Source organism: Chanodichthys erythropterus, chromosome 8 (genome assembly GCF_024489055.1).
Source record: "Chanodichthys erythropterus isolate Z2021 chromosome 8, ASM2448905v1, whole genome shotgun sequence".
Taxonomy (NCBI): domain Eukaryota; kingdom Metazoa; phylum Chordata; class Actinopteri; order Cypriniformes; family Xenocyprididae; genus Chanodichthys; species Chanodichthys erythropterus.
The window spans coordinates 5,882,496-5,903,546 of NC_090228.1; the positions used below are offsets into that span (position 1 = coordinate 5,882,496).

The 21,051-nt window shown below is 34.3% G+C and overlaps 1 protein-coding gene across 7 annotated transcripts in view; it reads right to left on the bottom strand.

Moving 5' to 3' along the window:
* Positions 1 to 21,051, bottom strand: part of erc1b (ELKS/RAB6-interacting/CAST family member 1b) — a 231,700-nt gene that overhangs the window by 157,731 nt on the left and 52,918 nt on the right. For all 7 annotated transcript variants that reach the window (XM_067391597.1, XM_067391596.1, XM_067391595.1 and 4 more), the window contains 3 exons: positions 14,935 to 15,072; positions 7,591 to 7,731; positions 377 to 517 (listed from right to left, as the gene is read on the bottom strand). In XM_067391597.1, the coding sequence (XP_067247698.1) occupies positions 377 to 517; positions 7,591 to 7,731; positions 14,935 to 15,072 (420 nt within the window). The remainder of the gene's footprint in view (positions 1 to 376; positions 518 to 7,590; positions 7,732 to 14,934; positions 15,073 to 21,051) is intronic.

Below are 21,051 nucleotides of genomic sequence, written 5' to 3' on the forward strand. Positions count from 1 at the left end.
CTTTTCATACTTGTATTTGAGTGACTGTTAACATAATTGCTCTGCTGAAGTGTTTAAAATCAGTCAAGTACAACATTCTGATTCATTCAGGATGCTGCCGATGAACTTTGTTGACTGTAGATAGCGAGGCTGCTAACTAGGGTCTAAAACAGAGCTAATATTTCCCCTCTAGCACTCGACAGAGAAAAACCTCACAGGTAAAGTGCACTTGAGCAAACATTCAGCTCAATGTCATTGTTTTAAGTGTTGTCAGAGTAGTGCTAACGGAGTGCCAGTCACCGTAATGGCTTGTTACGCGCTCCTGGGTGCTTAGCTGACGAGACCTGCTGTATTTGCTAGCTGTGATGCTTCAATTCCCTCCAAGTGTCTGGCTCACCTTCTTGAGCTGACTCTCAAGTTTGGTGCATTCCTCTTTCTTCTGCTCAAGAGCGATTTCAAGACTCTTCAGCTTGGAGTCCTTCTTCAGTCCAGAGGAGGCCAGGGATGAGGCGTGCTCCTTCAGGTCCAACAGAGAGGCCTGAGAGCAAGGGAAAGGAAGGTTAAACCAAAGAGCACTTATTGAACAATCTACCTCTGAATGGAGACGATCAGGTTTGGGGGGAGAAAAAGCTAATGAGAAGCAGGAGGAGACTTTGCTAACATCATGCCACAGTCCCTGATTGCACTGAAACAACCTGAGCACAAACACATGTAAATATGTGGATCAGAACCAAAGCCAGACATTTCAAGCCAATTTCAACAGCAGGAAGCACGAAGAGCCAAGACAAATTGCCATGTGACAGTTTTTTTTTTTTCTTTTCGAAACACACATTTGTGTACAAACACGCAATCAAGAGGATTTAATTCAACCAGATCACATTGGATCAAATAAACTGGACCTGATTTCTGAAACATTTAAAAAAATATATATATATTTTATATATATGTATAGAGAGAGAGTTCATGCTGAAGAGTTCATGCTCGTCTTTGACATATTTTTCGTTTAATGATGAGCCAAATGTTCTCTATAGGTGAAAGATCTGCAGGCTGGCTTCCTTTTGCATGATAGAGCTTTAGTTGGCACACCAGATTGTTTACACCAACAGTGGTTTCTAGAAGTATTCCTGGGCCCATTTAGTAATGTCATTGACACAATCATATCAATGAGTCGTCTGAGGGCCCGAAGACCCAAGGCATCCAATAAAGGTCTTCAGCCTTGTCCCTTATGCAGAGAGATTTTCCAGTTTCTCTGATTCTTTTGATGATGTTATGGACTGTAGATTTGCAAAGCCTTTGCAATTTGACGTTGAGGGACATTGTTTTTAAAGTATTCCACAATCTTTTTACGCACTTTCACATATTGGGGAGCCTCTGCCCATCTTTACTTTTGAAAGACTCTGCCTCTCTAAGACATCCCTTTCAGTGCTTCCCACACATAGACTTTACCTGTATAATAACGGTCGCCCAAGTATATTTGGAGACACATTTTTGCTTTTATTATTTTTATCCTCTTATACTTTTATATCCGCGCAAGATAATGAAACCATCCGCGATCGATAATCTAGTCGTTTCATACCTGCTAGTTATGTGTGCGTCAGAACTGTTTACTACCGCTGACATTTCCACTGGTGGTGCATTTTGCAAAGTCACTAGGCGGATCTGTTGCACGTTCTACAAGCTTGTGCAACAGAGCTTCAGTCTGCTTCAAAGTGATTCTCAACCAATGAAAAGTGCAGATTTATGCCAAGTGATTGCTAATGAACTCAAGTTGATGAATTATTACAATGTCTACTTCATGGCCTTTATATAAAATGTTTTAGACGATCTGAAGGAAGAATCTGAAGGATCAGCCTGCAATAGTACAGACATTTCAAAATAAGAGTACCTGTGTATTTCGGGCTTGTTTATAATTAAAAGTCACACGCTAAGTTTTTTTCTTTTTCTTTTGGGCATTATTGGTATTTTGGTTACACAATAAATTGTATTTAATTTGATTTACATTTAATTCATAGTAAATTATTGTAGGAAAAGACTAAGAACATTATTTGACACATATATTATTCATTTTATACATTTTACTAGTAAAATCTGTGTTCCATTCACTGAAAGAGACACTATAAGACAGCAAGGAGAACATAGGAAAAGGTGAACCATTTAAATGCTGTATTTTTGCATAATTTACAATGCATAATAATGCTTAATATTAGTATGTAATTAAATGTAATATGCTATGTAATTAAAATTAATTTCAATAAATAAAAATACTGTTAAAAATCATACATTATTTGTTTGTCACATGTAGTAGACCATTTTTGTGCCGTGGGTAATAGGAGGATTTTTCGCCCGGCTACCACCGCAAGTATATTTCGAACCTGTGGGAAGCACTGCCTTTTATAGCTAATCATGTTACAGACCTGATATCAATTAACTTAATTAGTTGCTAGATGTTCTCCCAGCTGAATCTTTTCAAAATTTCTTGCATTTTCAGCCATTTGTTGCCCCCGTGCCAACTTTTTTGAGACCTGTAGCAGGCATCAATTTGAAATCAGCTCATTTAGTGGATGAAAGTGTAAAATGTCTCCCTATATTATATATATATATATATATATATATATATATATATATATATATATATATATATATATATATATATATATATATATATATATATATATATTCTTTTTTTTTTTTTTATTCTTTTCTCAAAGGGACAGTTCACCCAAATATGACAATTACTCACCCTCATATCATTTCAAAGTTGTATCATTGTTTTTCTTCAGTGTAATGGTGTAATAAATGGAGATTGGAGCTTTCCAGTTTACATATGGCTCATATGTTTCATATGCTATATTCTGCATCTGCTGAGGCCAAACGTTTACTTATTCACTGAAAATCTTGACATTTCACTAGAGCAAGTGGCATTGTCTGATTCATGAACGAATCATTATTTTGAGTCAAATATTTTCATTGAATCTCTTGATCAAGTTCACAAAACTAGTCTAAATGATTTGTTCATGAATGAGATCCACTGACTCACTTACTGGAGGGTAAGACTATCAGTAAATAACTTCATTTTTAGTCTGTTTCTTACCCAAAGCAATCATAGGGATTCAGAAGGGCTGTATAATGCTATAAGTTATACGGACCGCTTTACGATACTTTTATGGTGCTTTCATATTGCTTTTTTTGAAGGAGGAAAGCTCCAACCTCGGATGAACTGTTACTTTAACAGCACACAGGATTTTATGAGAAATAATGTGATAAAATATGAACGATTTTGTGTAACAGTAGAGGTTACATCTCAATAGTAATATCACAAATATTGAGCGCTATTTTGTACAGGGCTCTGCACATATGCAGTACATCAGCTCTCTGTTTTTTTAAGCCGAGTCTCAGGCACGCTGTTAAAACTGCAGCCCTCCATCCATGAGACCTTTCCTGCAGTTTCCGCTTTCAGTCGGAGAGCCCCACAATTTCACACTCGACTGGAGTCCACGGACCAAAATACACACTTAATGTTCATACTGCCGCCCCGCGTTCTCTCGCGTTGGTAAAGAAAACAGGAGAGGGGAATGATGGGATGTGCTGGACTCCACACTTTATGATTAGAGTGCGGGAGGGGAGGCCGAAAGAGCTCAGAGCGAAGCGGTCACTGCTCAGGAACAACACAATGCAAGAAAAAAGAAAAAAAAAAGAGAGGATATAACAGGATGCTGAGCGATGGGAGGCCGCCGCATGCAGCTCGGGACAGCAGTCGTGATCCAAGGACACTGACGCTCTGAGCGTGGGCTGGATCTCATGAAATCTCATTTCACCCCAAAATCAAAAGAAATTAATATAAAATTCTATTTTTACAATAAAATTAAGGCCACTTTTACAACCAGTAAGGTGTTTTACCATAAAGCATGTTTAAAAAAAAAAAAATGTAAAAACATATTATAAATGATATGCATCATTTTATTTCTGCAAACTATAATTTCTTATTTCTCTATTTGATTTTGGTGCGAAACGTGACTTGGGCATGATTTCATGAGAATTTCTACGAACATTTGGAATCAAAGAGAACTGGAAAGGGAAAGATGCCGATGAGAGGAAGAAGCGACAGGGGTGAGACAGGAAGTGGTTTAGTGGTGGGGATGTGCATCGCCCATGTTCTAGAGGAAGACAGCGGAGAGGAATGTGGAGATCACAGCAAACAAGAATAACCTGAATAATAAAACAGCCACAGACACAGAGCTGTGGGAAAGCTGGTGTACGTGTACACAGCGAACACCATCATTAGAGGGATAGTTTGACCAAAATTTAACATTCGGTCATCACTTACTCACCCATGTCGTTCCAGAGCCGTATGACTGTTTTTCTTCCATGGAACACATGGAGAATTTTGGAATAATGCACTGGTCACTCTTTCCATGCAATTACAAGAACTGAAGCTTTCATGATTCAAAAAGGACAAATATAAGCACAATAAAAGTTATAAAGTGGTCTGTGTGACCTGTACGCTATATTCCAAATCTTCAGCCATATGAAGTTAAAATTTAAGTCATTATTCCAATTCTAGTGAGCATTTATCAATTTTAACTGGATATTTGAGTCAGTGATTTGAACTTGAGAATTTTGCATTCATTCAGACCAGTTTTGTGAAATTGTTTTTAGTTTAAATGAAATGAAAAGTAAAAAATAAAATAAAAATAAATCACTAAAAAGTAAAAAAAAAAGACAAGACAATGTTGTGCTTTAAAATCATGCAAAACATAATGAAATAAACCAATTTTATGGTGCATTTTTGTCCTTTATGAATTTTCAGAAAGCTTTAGAGGCCAATACAGTTTTTTTTTTTTGTGATCCATGAAAGGAAATAACGTCATACAAGTTTGGAACGACATAAGGATGAGTAAACGATTATCAAACTTTCATTTTTTTATACTGATGTAAAGGCCATTGGAGAGACACTAGCCAAAATACAACAAAGTGCAAAAGGAATGAAGAAAGAGAAAAAGGATAGAAGGCAAAAAAAAAAAAAACCTGAACAACAGAGCAGAGTTGAAGACAGAAAGAGAAATGAGCAGTTGCTCTCTGGGAGGGGCCTTTCCCTCACATTTAGAATCCTCCATTTATCTTCTTGTTGTACACACACACACACACACACACACATGTTTGTTTTTGTGAATTGTGGGGACTTTCCATAGACTTCAATGCATTTTACACTGAACAAACTGTACATTCTATCCCCCTACCCTGCCCCTACCCCTAAACCTAACCCTCACAGGAAACTGTGCAAACTTTTACTTTTTCACAAAAACTCATTCTATATGATTTATAAACCCATTTACATTGTGGGGACCGCTGGCTGGTCCCCACAATGTAGGTGAACTCAGGTTTATATTACATCATGGGGACATTTGGTCCCCACAATGTAATATAAACAAAAGCACACACACACACACACACACACACACACACACACACACACACACACACACACACACACACACACACACACACAGGACTGACAGTGCTGTGGGTCCAGCATGTCTGTTCTCATTGCTACAGCTCCTCTGGGGTTGTGTGGATGGTCTGTGGAATCAGTCTGTCTCTATCAAGCCTGACTGAGCACCTTATCCAATAGCACAATCTAAAGGAAGTTGCTTCTAATGCAGTCTGGGATCTGGGATCGACCTCTGTAATCCGCACCTGGCGCATTATGGAGGATTACTGCATTATGAATGCAAAACCACAATCTGAACTCATAGCATTATGAATGCAAAATTGCACAAGATGTCAAGTGAACGATCACCTCTGAGTTGTTTGTTGGTAAGGCTGCAATGATTAATCGCGATTAATCATTTGCAAAATAAAATTCCGTTTACACGTAATATATATGTGTGTGTTCTGTGTATAATAATTATGTATATATAAATACACACACATTCATGTATATATTTAAGAAAAATGTTATATTTATATATAAAATATTTATGTTTATATGTAATATAAAATATATATAAATATATATTTATAATACATGCATATATTTCTAAACAGTATACCTGTATGTGTGTGTATTTATATATACACAATTATTACACATATACACAGAACACACACATATATATTATGTAAACACAGACTTTTATTTTGCAAACGATTAATCACGATTAATCGTTGCAGCCCTATTTGTTGGTAATGTTTACTTGTAAAGAACAAAAACTTGTAACATTACTTGCTTTTACAAACGCAAAATTTAATTTACGCATTGTTCTGAATATAAGACAATCGGTGCATCCGAAATCATGTACTGAGTAGATACTACATTTGAATTTGAACTTCGCCACAGTTAAAAAAGTATGTTCTAGATAGTATGAATGTGGGTAGTATGAATGAAATCCGGACTTACTACTTTTGCCATGTTGTTATTATCATGTGACCTACCAGCGTCGCTGCACTTCCATTCATAAGTCCTCTGCTGTGGCCTCATGGCATAGTAAAGTGTCCATTGAATGCGCACTTCACAATCTCGCCGGAAGTAGTAGGTCATCCAGGGACTTTATGCCTACTGTTTTTCAAATACTATGTATTCGAACATACTACTCTATTGGTGTTTTTCGCATACTATATAGTAGAGAAGTATTCAATTCAATTCAATACATGATTTTAAAACGTAAGAAGGTACCCAGATTCCAAAACTACAATAAGATTTCACTTCTACTGTTAATGAAATTTTGGTTCGCTACATGGATTTCACTATGAGATGGATAGCCTAATTATTATATAATTCAGAGGGGCTACAGGTTATTTTTATGGTATCCCAAAAAGTGTTTAATTTTAAATGTGATCATTGGTACATTTTACCAGTATTTAACATACGTTCAATACAATAATTAAAATATGAAAAATACGCAATATGAAAATTATTTTCAAATAAAAGCATTTTCTTTATAAAAAGATCTTCAAAAAGCCTTTTTTCAAAAGGTACATGTTGAAAAAGGGGGGGGGGGGGGGGTTGTCTTATATTTGGAACAATACGTTACGAATAATACAGAGACATCAAATATGTGCAAATATTTCACAGAAAAATAAAACAATAGTTCAACATTGATGCGTTTGCATATTGGAAGAGTTTAATTACAGTTGTCCTGATTTTGTTTAGGATTTAGTTGTGGATTTTAGCTGAGCATACAGGCCACGATTCATGTTTACACCGCAAACCCAAACTTCTGTTCACAAATATGCAACCAGATTACACAAATCTCAAAGTATGTTTGCAAGATGACATTGTAGTTAAACGGTCATAAACAGAGTAAATGATGTTGTAGACGAGGTGGTTCTCTAAAAGAACACAACACATTATCTATTGTTGCTATGTTGTTGATAGGGTGTTCTGGGTAGTTTCAAAGGCACTGATATTGATTACTGATTCAAGTCAAAAGAGTCCAAGATCAAAACATTTTGCTCTCTAGATATGTTTTTTTTCACCCATTTCATTGTCCACCAGGTGTAATCATTAGAAAAACACTGTAGATTGTGAAAATACATCAAATGTGCAACTTCATACAATACTGGCATTAATAAAGCATTAGTTTGTGAGTTCACACAAACACAAGCGCTCACCTCGCGATCAGACAGGTCTCCCTGCAGTAAGCTGACTTTCTCTTTCAGCTCTTTGAGCTCTTTCTTGTTGCTGTCCAGTTCTTCGCTCTTCTCTCTCTCGTCTCTATCCCTCTGTTCCTTCAGACGCTCAATAATACGCTCCTACAAACATCACAAACAAGAGAGGACATGTTAAATGTGTGATGTAGAAGCAGACGAAAAATGAATAATTTACTCAACTTCATGTTGCTACAAAATCATGTGACTTTCTTCTGTGGAACACAAAATTAGATGTTTTGAAGGATATTAAGCAGGTAAGCTTTCCATTGAGCACGACATACAATCGTCCGACAGTTGATGCAAGATCATCAGTGAACAGTTAAATTTCACTTATTTCGCCCTGTTTCTCATGCGAAGCTATCATACGGCTTTAGAAGACTTGGAATAAGGCGTAAACATCTTTTTTTTTTATGGTAACTGTGAACTGTTGGATAAGAGTTGACTGAAGATCCTTCAAAAATTCCCCTTTGTGATCCACGGGGGGAAAAAATAACACTATAAAGATTTGAAATGACATGAGTAATTTATAACAGACCCTTCAAATTTACCAAAACCTAACACACACTAATGCCTATTCATAGTGAAATCAATAATATATATATATATATATATATATATATATATATATATATATATATATATATATATATATATATATATATATATATATATATATATATATATATATATATATATATATATATATATATATATATATATACACATATATACAAATATAAAAAATTGTTTTCACTATGAATAGGCATTAGTGTGTGTTAGGTTTTGGTAAATTTGAAATATATATATATATATATATATATATATATATATATATATATATATATATATATATATATATTTCAAATTTACCAAAACCTAACACACACTAATGCCTATTCATAGTGAAATCAATAATAATATTATATATATACATATATATATACATATACATATATATATACATATACATATATATATATATATATATATATATATATATACATACATATATATATATATATATATATATATATATATATATATACATACATACATATACATACATACATATACATACATATATATATATATATATATATATATATATATATATATATATATATATATATATATATATATATATATATATATATATATATATATATATATATATATATATATATATATATATATATATATATATATATATATATATATATATATATATACAAATATAAAAAATTGTTTTCACTATGAATAGGCATTAGTGTGTGTTAGGTTTTGGTAAATTTGAAATATATATATATATATATATATATATATATATATATATATATATATATATATATATATATATATATATATATATATATATATATATATATATATATATATATATATATATATATATATATACATACATACATACAGTACAGTCCAAAAGTTTGGAACCACTAAGATTTTTAATGTTTTTAAAAGAAGTTTCGTCTGCTCACCAAGGCTACATTTATCTAATTACAAATACAGTAAAAACAGTAATATTGTGAAATATTATTACAATTTAAAATAACTGTGTACTATTTAAATATATTTGACAAAGTAATTTATTCCTGTGATGCAAAGCTGAATTTTCAGCATCATTACTCCAGTCTTCAGTGTCACATGATCCTTCAGAAATCATTCTAATATGCTGATTTGCTGCTCAAGAAACATTTAATGTGTACAATTGTACAAAATATTTGTGTACAATATTTTTTTTCAGGATTATTTGATGAATAGAAAGTTCAAAAGAACAGTGTTTATCTGAAATCTAATCTTTTTTAACATTATAAATGTCTTTACTGCCACTTTTGATTGATTTAATGCATCCTTGCTGAATAAAAGTATTCATTTCTTTAATTTGAAAAAAAAATTAAAATAAAAATTCTTACTGACCCCAAACTTTTGAACGGTAGTGTATAATGCTACAGAAGCTTTGTATTTCAGATAAATGCTGTTCTTTTGAACTTTCTATTCATCAAGGGGAAAAAAAAAGTACACAACTGTTTTCAACATTGAAAATAATCATAAATGTTTCTTGAGCAGCAGATCAGCATATTAGAATGATTTCTGAAGGATCATGTGACACTGAAGACTGGAGTAATGATGATGAAAATTCAGCTTTGCATCACAGGAATAAATTACTTTGTCAAATATATTTAAATAGTACACAGTTATTTTAAATTGTAATAATATTTCACAATATTACTGTTTTTACTGTATTTTTAATTAAATAAATGTAGCCTTGGTGAGCAGACGAAACTTCTTTTAAAAACATTAAAAATCTTAGTGGTTCCAAACTTTTGGACTGGACTGGACTGTATGTACAGTCCAGTATATATAAACTATTATATATACAGTATATATATAAACTATTATTTATATATATAAATATATTTTCTAATAGTATTAGGTCATACATTGATATTAAATAAAAGAATACTATTATCATTGTTATAATTATTAAAAATATCAATAATACTAAACTACTACTACTAATAATAATAATAATCATAATAAGGCATTAATCTAGCATATAAATATTATTACTACTATACTATTAATTATTATTATTATCATTACAGTCATCGTTATTAAAAACTAAAATATTAAATGTATTAAACTTTATTTTAAATAAATAAACATGAATCTAGTGCAATAAACTGCATTATTATTATTATTATTATTATTATTAAAAAGTTACATTAAAATTCATTTAATATAATTTTAATACTAAATAAATATGAATCTAGCGCAATAAACTACTATTATTATTATAGTTATATTAATATTTAAAAAGTTAAATTAAAAATAATTTAATATAATTTAAATATAAATAAATAAACTTGAATGTACTGTAATAAGCTATTATTATTATTATATTATTATTATTAGAAAAGTTATATTAAAATTAATATAATTGTAATAGTAAGTAAATAAGTAAGTAAGTAAATAAATAAATACTGTGCCTTTAAGATTTCACTTTACTTGTTGGACTTCTGTATTATGGAAGGTTGAACACTATAATATTACATTTTCTATTCATTTTTTCTTTTTAAATGATTAAAGAAAAAAGTGGCACATGAGGAAAAGGAAATGATTTTGTGGTTATGTGCATTCAGTTTTATGTAAGGGGTGTAATATTTACCCAAAAACAAGAGTTGGGCCAACACCTGTCAAAATTTAGAAAGCGCAGACACACCAATTCCTTAATTCCCAACTTAAGCGTAACTCTGCACGGCTAGTGGAACATATCTGAATGAACACATTCGGTGTACGATCCATTAATCTCACACATGTGTCAACTTTGGCCAGGTGTTGGAGGATTTGGCTGCGTCTTCTTTAAAAAAAAAAAAAAAAAAATGGAAGTAACTTTAGTAGAAATGAGTCAGACCTGATGTGAGCGGCTACTATGCTGTACAGTACGCGCACTTTAATAACGTCGCAAAAAAAAAAGCACCTTTAATAATTCTGAGAGAGGAAAAAGAGACACACAGAGCAATAATGTGAGACAATAAGAGGTCTGAGGAAAGAGTGTTTTGGCGCAGCCTCGCATTCGCAGTCGATGGCCTGTGAAAGAGGACGGCTGGAATCATGGAGAGCATCAGCCTCCAGCACTTTCACACCCACGCCGGCCAAAACTCACACACCGAGCGGCCGAACCGGACAATAATAACACAGCTCTTTTTAAGGCCTGCGCTGCATTTCTCACCGCAAAGGCTGTATTTCACTCTCCCGAGCCGACGTTCCTGGCCGATCCTCGCTGAGCTGTGACATTAAGCATGACCGCTCATCGCTGTGCCAGCTAACTCTCCCTGTGATGCTGAGCACCAGATGCAACCGGGGTTCAGAATGTGCATCCGAGGCGTGTGAAATGGAAAACTGCATGTGGGAAGGACAGAAACGGTTTGCGCAAAAGTGCATACGTGTACGCCTGTGTTCGAGTACTAAACGAGCCAGAGCTCTCCTTTTCAATATGCAGATGGCTGACAAAGTTAATTTCCGGCCCACGGCTGCGAGGAACGGGAGGCCCAAACCTCGGCGCGTGAGGGTATGTGAGCGAGATGAAGTGGGGAAACGCAGAACAGCGGATCGTCGCCAAACTGCAGACACATAAGACAATGCTAATAACCACCGGGGTTACTTCATTCATATTAATGAGATGGAGTTCAGGGGGTGGGTGTGGGGGATATGTTGATTCAGAGAACTGCGTCATCTGGATGTTCGTGACCTGAAACATTCAGAGAACTACGAGGAGGTGTTGGCGGAGACGATCACACATGCGATGTGAGTTGATGAGAAGTGACGGGGATTGACCCGTGGATCCGTACGCTTGCTGGGAGGTCAATCGTAGTGTGAGAATGACTGAGGGCTTACATAAGGGTGTGTGACAGAGCAATCTTCACCGCTGTCTCACACACACACCTTCTGCTGCAGCTGCAATCTATATGTCACCTGTGAACTCATGTCTCTGAAGGAGAGAACACATGCTACTACCATCCACAAGTGTAGTTAATATTAATTCTAACAATAAACAACTATAATGTTTAAATAATATAAAAAAGTCCATTTGTAAAATTTAATTTAATTAAAATGAATTAAATTTAAATATTAATTAAAATGAAATTACTTAAATTAGAACTACTACTACTACTACTATTACTAATAATAAATGGTATTAAACTAAATACAATAATGCAATAATATATAATAATAATAAACTGTATTCAGGGTTCCCACTCTTTTTCAGTGATCATTTTCCAGGATTTTTCCATGACATACAGCAGGAATAAAAGACAAGGATCACGCCCTAAAGTCATATAATGCTCTCTAAGTCTTTAAAAGACTTACAGTTTATTGCCATGACTTATAAAATCAGTTTTTTTTAATATGAGCTCTTAATCATACACTATGACCATGGAAGCTTGTTTCCGTCACAGAATAAAAAATTTTAAAAAGGAAATAGCAACTTTGCATCTTTTTATCTCGCTATTCAAACTTTTTTTATCATCTCGCAATTGTAAATTTACATAATTGTGATTCGATAATCGCAAATGCAACTCGCAATTGTATGTTATAAAGTCATGAAATCTGATTTTTGTATAGACTTTATAGACAGACAGATTGAGAGTGACTCTTGAAGGACCAGCACCACATCCTCTTGTACCACTGTTTGAATTTATATTTCAGAATCTGGCAGTATGTTTTGGAAGATCATTATCTCTGCAAGATGGACTTTTCAGGATAGGAGATGGACTAAAAATGAACTCCCACACTTTACTGCCAGATTCTGGAAGATAAATTCTTCAAACAGTGGTACAAGAGGATGTGGTGCTGGTCCTTCAGGAGTCAATCTCAATCTGTCTGTCTATAAAGCCTATATATCAGCCATGTATTTTATTACAATTCGGTATGTGATTCTAATTAAGTGAAGGTCATTTTTTAGGATTGTTTAGCTAACCTAAGTTTCTAAAATCCTGACACCTTGCACTTCTGGAGACTCCAGGTAGGTTGCAGTTCTGGAAAATGGTATAGCTGGAGACTAAAGGGTTTCTGATGGTTTCACACTTAATTCTTCACCTTAATTTTTAATTCTTTTGCAATTAATATGTGTCTTTTCTTCTCCACTTGTTTTTGTCTGACCCTGCTGACCCAATGAGTGTTTTGCTGTCCAATGGTCATGCCTTAACCTCAATTTCTAGTATTTTGCATCCGTTTTGGCTCATTTTATCTGTAAATAAAAAAAAAAAAACCTGCTTAATAATTATGCACACCTGAAAAGGCATTTTTTGCTTCCAGCCTTCATGAACAATTAAGTATCACATGAATGATTAAATAAAAAAATTAACAGTAGTTGTTAAGATTGATGTGGTTTGGAATTTGTAAAAAAAAAAGATCAGAAAGTCAACTTGAATAATAACTATGCACGCAGTGCAGTTAGCAAGTTACTGAATTAGGTAGCTGCTTACCAGTTAATATTCGCTGCATACATTTGAGCAGTTAATAACATTAGCCAACTGCTGCAAGTGGTAACACAAGACTAAACATCATCATTGAAAATACTTCTCCCATGTGTCAAAACTCGGTACTCCTGCACTTTCTGCAACTAATGGTAATCGGGCCTGTGATAAACTCTGTTCTCGGCTAAAGAAAAACCACAGAACTTTTTAAAAAATAATTTTCCAGGACAACAACAAGATTTTCCAGGACATTTTACATTTCCTCTAATTTCCATGCGTTTTCCAGGACTGGGAAATTTGTCATTAATTTTCCAGGTTTTCAAGGTTTTCCAGGATGAGTGGGAACCCTGATATTACATATGAATTAATGTTATTTATTAATTGTAGTTAAACTACTACTAGAACATATTAATACTGTTAATAAAAAATAATAAACAACTTAATTTAACATTTATATAATGTTTACTAATAAAATTAGATTACACATTGATATTGAACAACAACAACATTAATAATAATTACTTACTGTAATATTTATATATTTAGATAATAGTATTAGATTACATATATTAAATAATAATAAATGTTATTGTTATAAATGCTCTTAATTTTATTTATTATTTATATTTTTATTTGTATTTACTATTATCATAATTTGTATTATTATTATTAGTAGTACTACAACTATTCATATTATTTAATATGAATATGTCAGTCTGTAATATTTACTAATAGTATTAGATTATACATATTACATTTATACAATTATACAGATTATACAATTTACTATTAGTATTAGATCATATTTTCATATTAAACTTTATTATGAATTGTAATAATAATAATAATAATAATAATAACAATGTAATATTTATATATTTACTAGTAGTATTAGACATTCATATTAAATATGATTAATAATAATAAAACATTTATAATTTATATTAATTTATTATTTTATATTGTTTTTATTATTATTTAGTTATTATCATTATTATTATTATAGCTACAATAATTATTCACTCCATCGTCAAAATCAACATTTTTGGTCGGACCAGCAGTTTGGTTCCGGTTAATACTAAAATTAAAGATAAATAAAAAAGTAATGAATAACACATTTTAAAAGAATCTGTAACATCAATCCAATTAGGCAGTGTATAACTGACAGACAGTCGCTTCAAACACAACATGGGTGAGAATCATGTCGAACTAAATTTTGGTATGACAACCCTAAAACTGACAGGGAACAACAGGACATTGATGGATTTAGGTTGCTGTAAACGAATCTGTGCTTGTGGGTGTCCACCTTCTCAGCCAGGGCCTCCTCCAGCGTGGTGAGGGCCGTGTCCGTGTTTGAAGTGTCTGCCTGCAGGGATTTGACGCGCTCCTTTAGACTGGTCATCTGCTTCTCCTTATCCCTCAGCTGCTCCTGCAGGTTCTCAATCTGCACAAAGAGAGAGACAGTTTTACGACATCGAACTGATCCAGATGAAGACATATCTATTAAAGCACAATAAACAACATTTACTCACACTTAAGCTCAGAGTAGACTAAGTGAAGCCATTTTTCATTTTATTTTCAGCACTTTCACTTACAGCATTCCATATGCAACATTAGGAACGGGGGGGAAGGGACAGACCGGTTAAAAACAATCTATTTTTTTCACCGTTCCGCTGAAAATAAATAATGACCTCATTAGAAGCATATTCAGAACTAATTCTCTTCATAAACTTTCCTTATCTGCGTGCGCGGCTGGCGTGTGCGTGACGCCGGAGCTGATGAATGACATGGGAGAGATGGGCATTTCCACGTTTCGCTCCATTCATCATGTCCCGACAGCTCAATGAAAAGACTGACTGTTCCTGTCCACCGTTTCACATTCAATTAAACGCTGACGGATTTGATAAATAGTTGCCGTTTTTGTTTCTTTTAGCTGCTTTGAAACAACCTGCTGTTGATAGAGCCGCTCTCTGTGAAAACACATTTTATCAGCAGGCCTACCTCGAGTGTTTAGATTAAAAGTTCTTGGGCTGAACAAGATGAAGAGAAAATATATGGTCCTCGATATGAACGTAATTGATTTAAGACGTATACCCAAATATTCTGAAATATTGGCAACATAAGGTTTCTTGCTATGGCTGCAGCCTCACAGCCAATGAGAATGAGAGATATATCTCAAAAAATATATATATATATTTACATTCAAATAATTTATTTATAATATTAAAAATCTTATATTATTATATTATTGTAAAAATCATTATTCTTAAAGGGATAGTTCACCCAAAAATGAAAATTTGTTGTTTATCTGCTTACCCCCAGGGCATCCAAGATGTAGATGACTTTGTTTCTTCAGTAGAACACAAATGATGATTTTTAACTCCAACTGTTGCCATCTGTCAGTCTTATAATTCGTGTCAATGGTAACACAATTTATAAGAGTCAATAAACATGCACAGACGAATCCAAATTAAACCCTGCGGCTCATGACGACACATTGATGTCCTAAGAAACTAAACGATCTGTGTGATTTGTGTGAGAAACCGAACAGTATTTTTATCATTTTTTACCTCTAATACACTACTATGTCCAACTGCGTTCAGAACTTGCTTAGTAAGGTCTGATCGTGCTCTGACAACAGATGGATGGAGATGTAGTTCCCATTGACACACATTATAAGACTGACAGATGGCAACGGTTGGAGTTAAAAATCATAATTTGTGTTCTACTGAAGAAACAAAGTCACCTACATCTTGGATGCCCTGGGGGTAAGCAGATAAACATCAAATTTTCATTTTTGGGTGAACTATCCCTTTAATTCAATAATTAATAACACACACATACAATATCTACATATAAGGTAGATTACTTATACATTGTAGTCACATATTGTTAGATGACAAAAATTGTAGTTAACGCTAACGTAATCCATTACATTACACATTTAAAGTAATATAATTGGATTACTTTTAGATTACTTTCAGATTACTTCGACCTAACTCATTTATCACAATGATTTCAATAGGATAATCTTGTACCATATTGATGTAAAAATACATCAGAGCAGTGCAAGATGAGCATTTTTGGTTAAAAAGTATATCGTATTTTTATTTTTTTGGAAAATGACTGAATGTTTAGCTAGATAAGACTCTTATTTCTCGTCTGGGATCATGTAGAGCTCTTTAAAGCTGCACTGAAACTGACATTTGGATCTTCATCCCATTGGTATCCACTGAAGTCCACTATATGGAGAAAAATCCTGGAATGTTTTCCTAAAAACCTGAATTTCTTTTCGACTGAAGAAAGAAAGACAAAAACATCTTGGATGACATGGGGGTGAGTAAATTATCAGGAAAGTGAACCAATCCTTTAAAACATAATATAATCTATATTTGTATAATAGTAATTAATTTTTGGAATCTGATTACATAATACAGATTACATGTAATCAGTTACTACCCAGTGTGCGTGTGCGTGTTTAATTATTATTAATAAATAACGTTCCTATAAATCACATAACATACCAAAAATCTCTCACATCTTTTCTCCCTTAGTAGTTTGGTTTTGCGCAATTTCTAGTCTCTAAGTGCCTTAATGATTTAGAAGCAGAACCCTTTTTTTATTCAGTTCCCGGAAAGGGGCAAGAGAAAACTGTGACAGCAGCGTAATCTGGTTTTTCAAACCAGACCACTGAGAGAGATAAAGCTGTGTCGACTTATGAATTTAATTAAAAGGGTGAATGTTTTGGCAAAAGCGATTACAAGGATAACAAATGTAGGCAGAGGAGAAAAGTGAGAAGAAACCCTATAATGAATTTGCCCTGGTTCAAAAAAAACTACAGTTGTTGCTCGAATAATAAAAAGTACGGCAGGGTGTGTTGTTTTAAATAATTTCAGACATGTTTGGACAGATGTCGGGGTTAGTCTCAGATAGTTTTAAGCGAAAAGTTGAGTGGGGAAAAAAAATAGGTCGTGCTGATTTGTAAAGTCAAGTGGAACTGTGGCAGATTTTTTTGTGGAAGACATAACAGGAGAAGTGTGTGCACATGCATGTCCAATACGCACGATTAAACATCTCCAGCCCCTCATTAATCAAACACACACCTGACAGCTCCACCTGTCCGACGACACACACATTCAAATGTCTGAACCCATCACACACACTTCAGAAGTCTCTTCCCTTTAATATTGTCTGCGGTGTAACACAACCTGATTACGCTCATCTGCCCCATTACCCAACACCCCCCAGAGTCTTGGGTTACCCCGTACAGCACTGGCCGGCGCACACTATACGCTCATGAATATTTCATAGCGCTCATATTATGCATGTGCAGAGTCATATGATAACTGCAATTATATTTTGGAAAACAATCAGAGCATTGAGTAGAAAACTGCAATCCTGTCTCAGGCTAATGGAGGAAAAATGCCTTCATCTTCCTCATGGAGGGAAGATCTAGATTAGGGGGGATCCATGTCAAGCCAAATGATGATTACATTCAAATAGGAGCCTATTAAAGGAGAGAAAGTCCATGTTGGGATTCTGGGAGCAGGTTTAATCCGGAATTGGATGACCTGCTAACTAAAACGGAGAGAAGAACGGTCTGAATGCACTGTAGATGGGCACACACACACACACACAGCTTCTCTTCCTCGTTTCTGGTTTCATCCGAGAGTGTGTGAGCGGATAAAAGACAAGACAAAAAGAGCAGCCTCCCGTCACAGAGATCCAAACGCATGGAGACTTAAAAGGATTTGTGTGTGTGTGTGTGTGTGTGTGTGTGTGTGTGTGTGTGTGTGTGTGTGTGTGTGTGTGTGTGAGAGAGAGGGAGAGTGAGAGGGAGGGGGGGTGTCTGAATTATTAAAGAGTGTTTTGTTTCACTTAGTGATCTGCTGCTTGTCAGTGTGGTGTGAGCTCTGGAAACAGACAGTGAGGCACACGACACACAACAAGACAACATGCGCGGGCACACACACGCACAGAGTGAAAAGATTTGAGCGTTTACAGCGGGTTGCATCAGAATTGTATGCAATGTGCAAGCCGAACAAAACAACATGTCAAACCCACAGAGTGGAGCGACGGGAGGGGAGATCTTTTCTGCAGACTTTCGGCAGATGGGCGTTAAGAAGCGACTATGTATAAGAGAAAGTGTTTGCAATACATTTTTTTGTGCTTATTATTACACGGCTCTCTGGAATACTTGATTCTGATTGGTCACACTGTTCCGAGGTCGAATATTTCTGCATAATGAGCACAAAACTGTATACATGCCACAATACCACAACTGTAATGATAACGTCACAGAGAAACGATATAGTTGGAATCGCTTTCAGATAAATTTTTCCACAATTTTCCACCGTCATACTGACCCTCCTTTAAGTGGCCGTTTTTCTATTCCAATGCGCTACTTTTCCATTGTTTTTCAATGTGAACACGCTAGACGGATGTGTATTACCGTTAAAACTTGCGTCTCGCACAAGACGCCATGTCAAAGAATTTCAACTTTTACATGCAGCACCACTCATCAATGTCAATTCCAAAACAGTGGACCAAGCTGAAGAACTTGGAGGCGGGGCAATCGTTGAGAGCTTCTGTTTACAGTAGTAACCCTCACTTTTGACGCTGCGCTTTTTTAAAAACCATTCCTTGCTCTTTTTTTTTAGACACAAAAATGTGTTCTGTGTGAACGAGCCCTAAGGCTTGTCAGTAAATGGCCACTGTTATGATTGGCTAGAGTCATTGCATAAGAAACGGTATCAACGCCCACTCGCTTTTGCATGCGAGTAAGTGTTCTGAAAACATCATCCATATAAAACTGTCATTTACAGGCAAATGCAGAGCATTATGAAATCATTTACTTATGTTTGTGATGCAGCTGCTGCCAGATCTAATACAGTTGGCTGCTTCATCTTTCAATAAAAGTTTCATGGCAAACTCTAGATCACACTGTGCTTCATTTACAAAACAAAAAACGTGGTTTTTAAACTGGACGCGTCAAAGCTAACAATCTTTCATTCTTCCATTTGTCCTGTTGTCAGCATACTCAAGCATGTGAAGCATGTCAGAAACTGAACACACATCTGTAGGGATGCACCGATATGAAAATGTTGACCTATATCAATAACCGTTAATCGATGACCCCTTTAATAGCAATTCAAAAATAAACTATTTCAAAGTAAATCCAACACTATTTTTTTTTTTTCAGCTTAACTGACCCTTTTCACAGTTTCCTAGATTTCTAGTAGCACTCTTTTTGCTCAAATCATATTTAAGCTCATTTATTTATTTTTAAAAAATAAACAAGTAACCAATTTGCGTTGGGTTCTTGATCCACCTGTCAGGATCTATTTCGCGACATACACGTGAATGTCATTTATGAGAGGTTTGTTGAAACGGAATGGGTGGTGTCGAACACACACGCTGCTCAGTAATGCAAATGTGTGTCAGGAGTTTGGCACCTGAGTGGGTGAGACCTGACAGGTAAGTGGCATGACGCCAGTCTTTGTGTCTTCAAACTCCCACACACAGAAATAGATTTTCCTTAATTTTTCAAAATTGTCAAAATTCATATTCCGGCTTTGATCACCATATGTTAGGGGTGGCACTGAACTAGTCGATTAGTACTGCCACTAGTCGATGTGCCAGGTCTGTGCCGACTAGTTATAGATCACATGACTTCAGTTGCACTGGTTTGATACAAAGTGACAGCAAGAGGAAAATGCCAGCGTGTAACTGCGTCTCATTAGGTTTAAATAGTAAATTGCAACGGACACATATATGTGGAATTATGCACATGCTCAAGCTGGTCGGAGCTTTACTGGTTGTAGTTGAAGCTCTTTAAAGGGCATGAATTTAGAGACGTACAGTAATTTATCAGAGAGTTTTACTGTTGCACTGCTAGTACACTATTAGTATGCTAAAATCTTTTCAGTTTATAGAAGCACTTTTTTCTCTTTATAGAAGCACTACTGCTTCAAATATCAAAGCTAAAACCAAAAGGAAAAAAGTAAATTATTATTCAAAATAATTATTATGTTTATAGCAATTACTGTTACCTGGATTGTTTGTTTTTACTAGACATGAACAATGCCATTCAAAAGTTTCTGGACAGGATTGATTGATTGATTGATTGATTGATTGATTGATTGATTGATTGATTGATTGATTGATTGATTGATTGATTGATTGATTGATTGATTGATTGATTGATTGATTGATTGAACAGAAATTAATACCTTTATTTAGGAAGTGAACAAGAAATTGATCAAAAGTGACAAAGACATTTATAATGTTACAAAATATTTCTATTTCAAATGCTATTCTTTTGAACTTTCTATTTATTAAAAAAAATCTTAAAAAATGTCTCACTGTTTCCACAAAAAAAAAATATATATATATATAATAAATATTAAAATGATAAGATCTG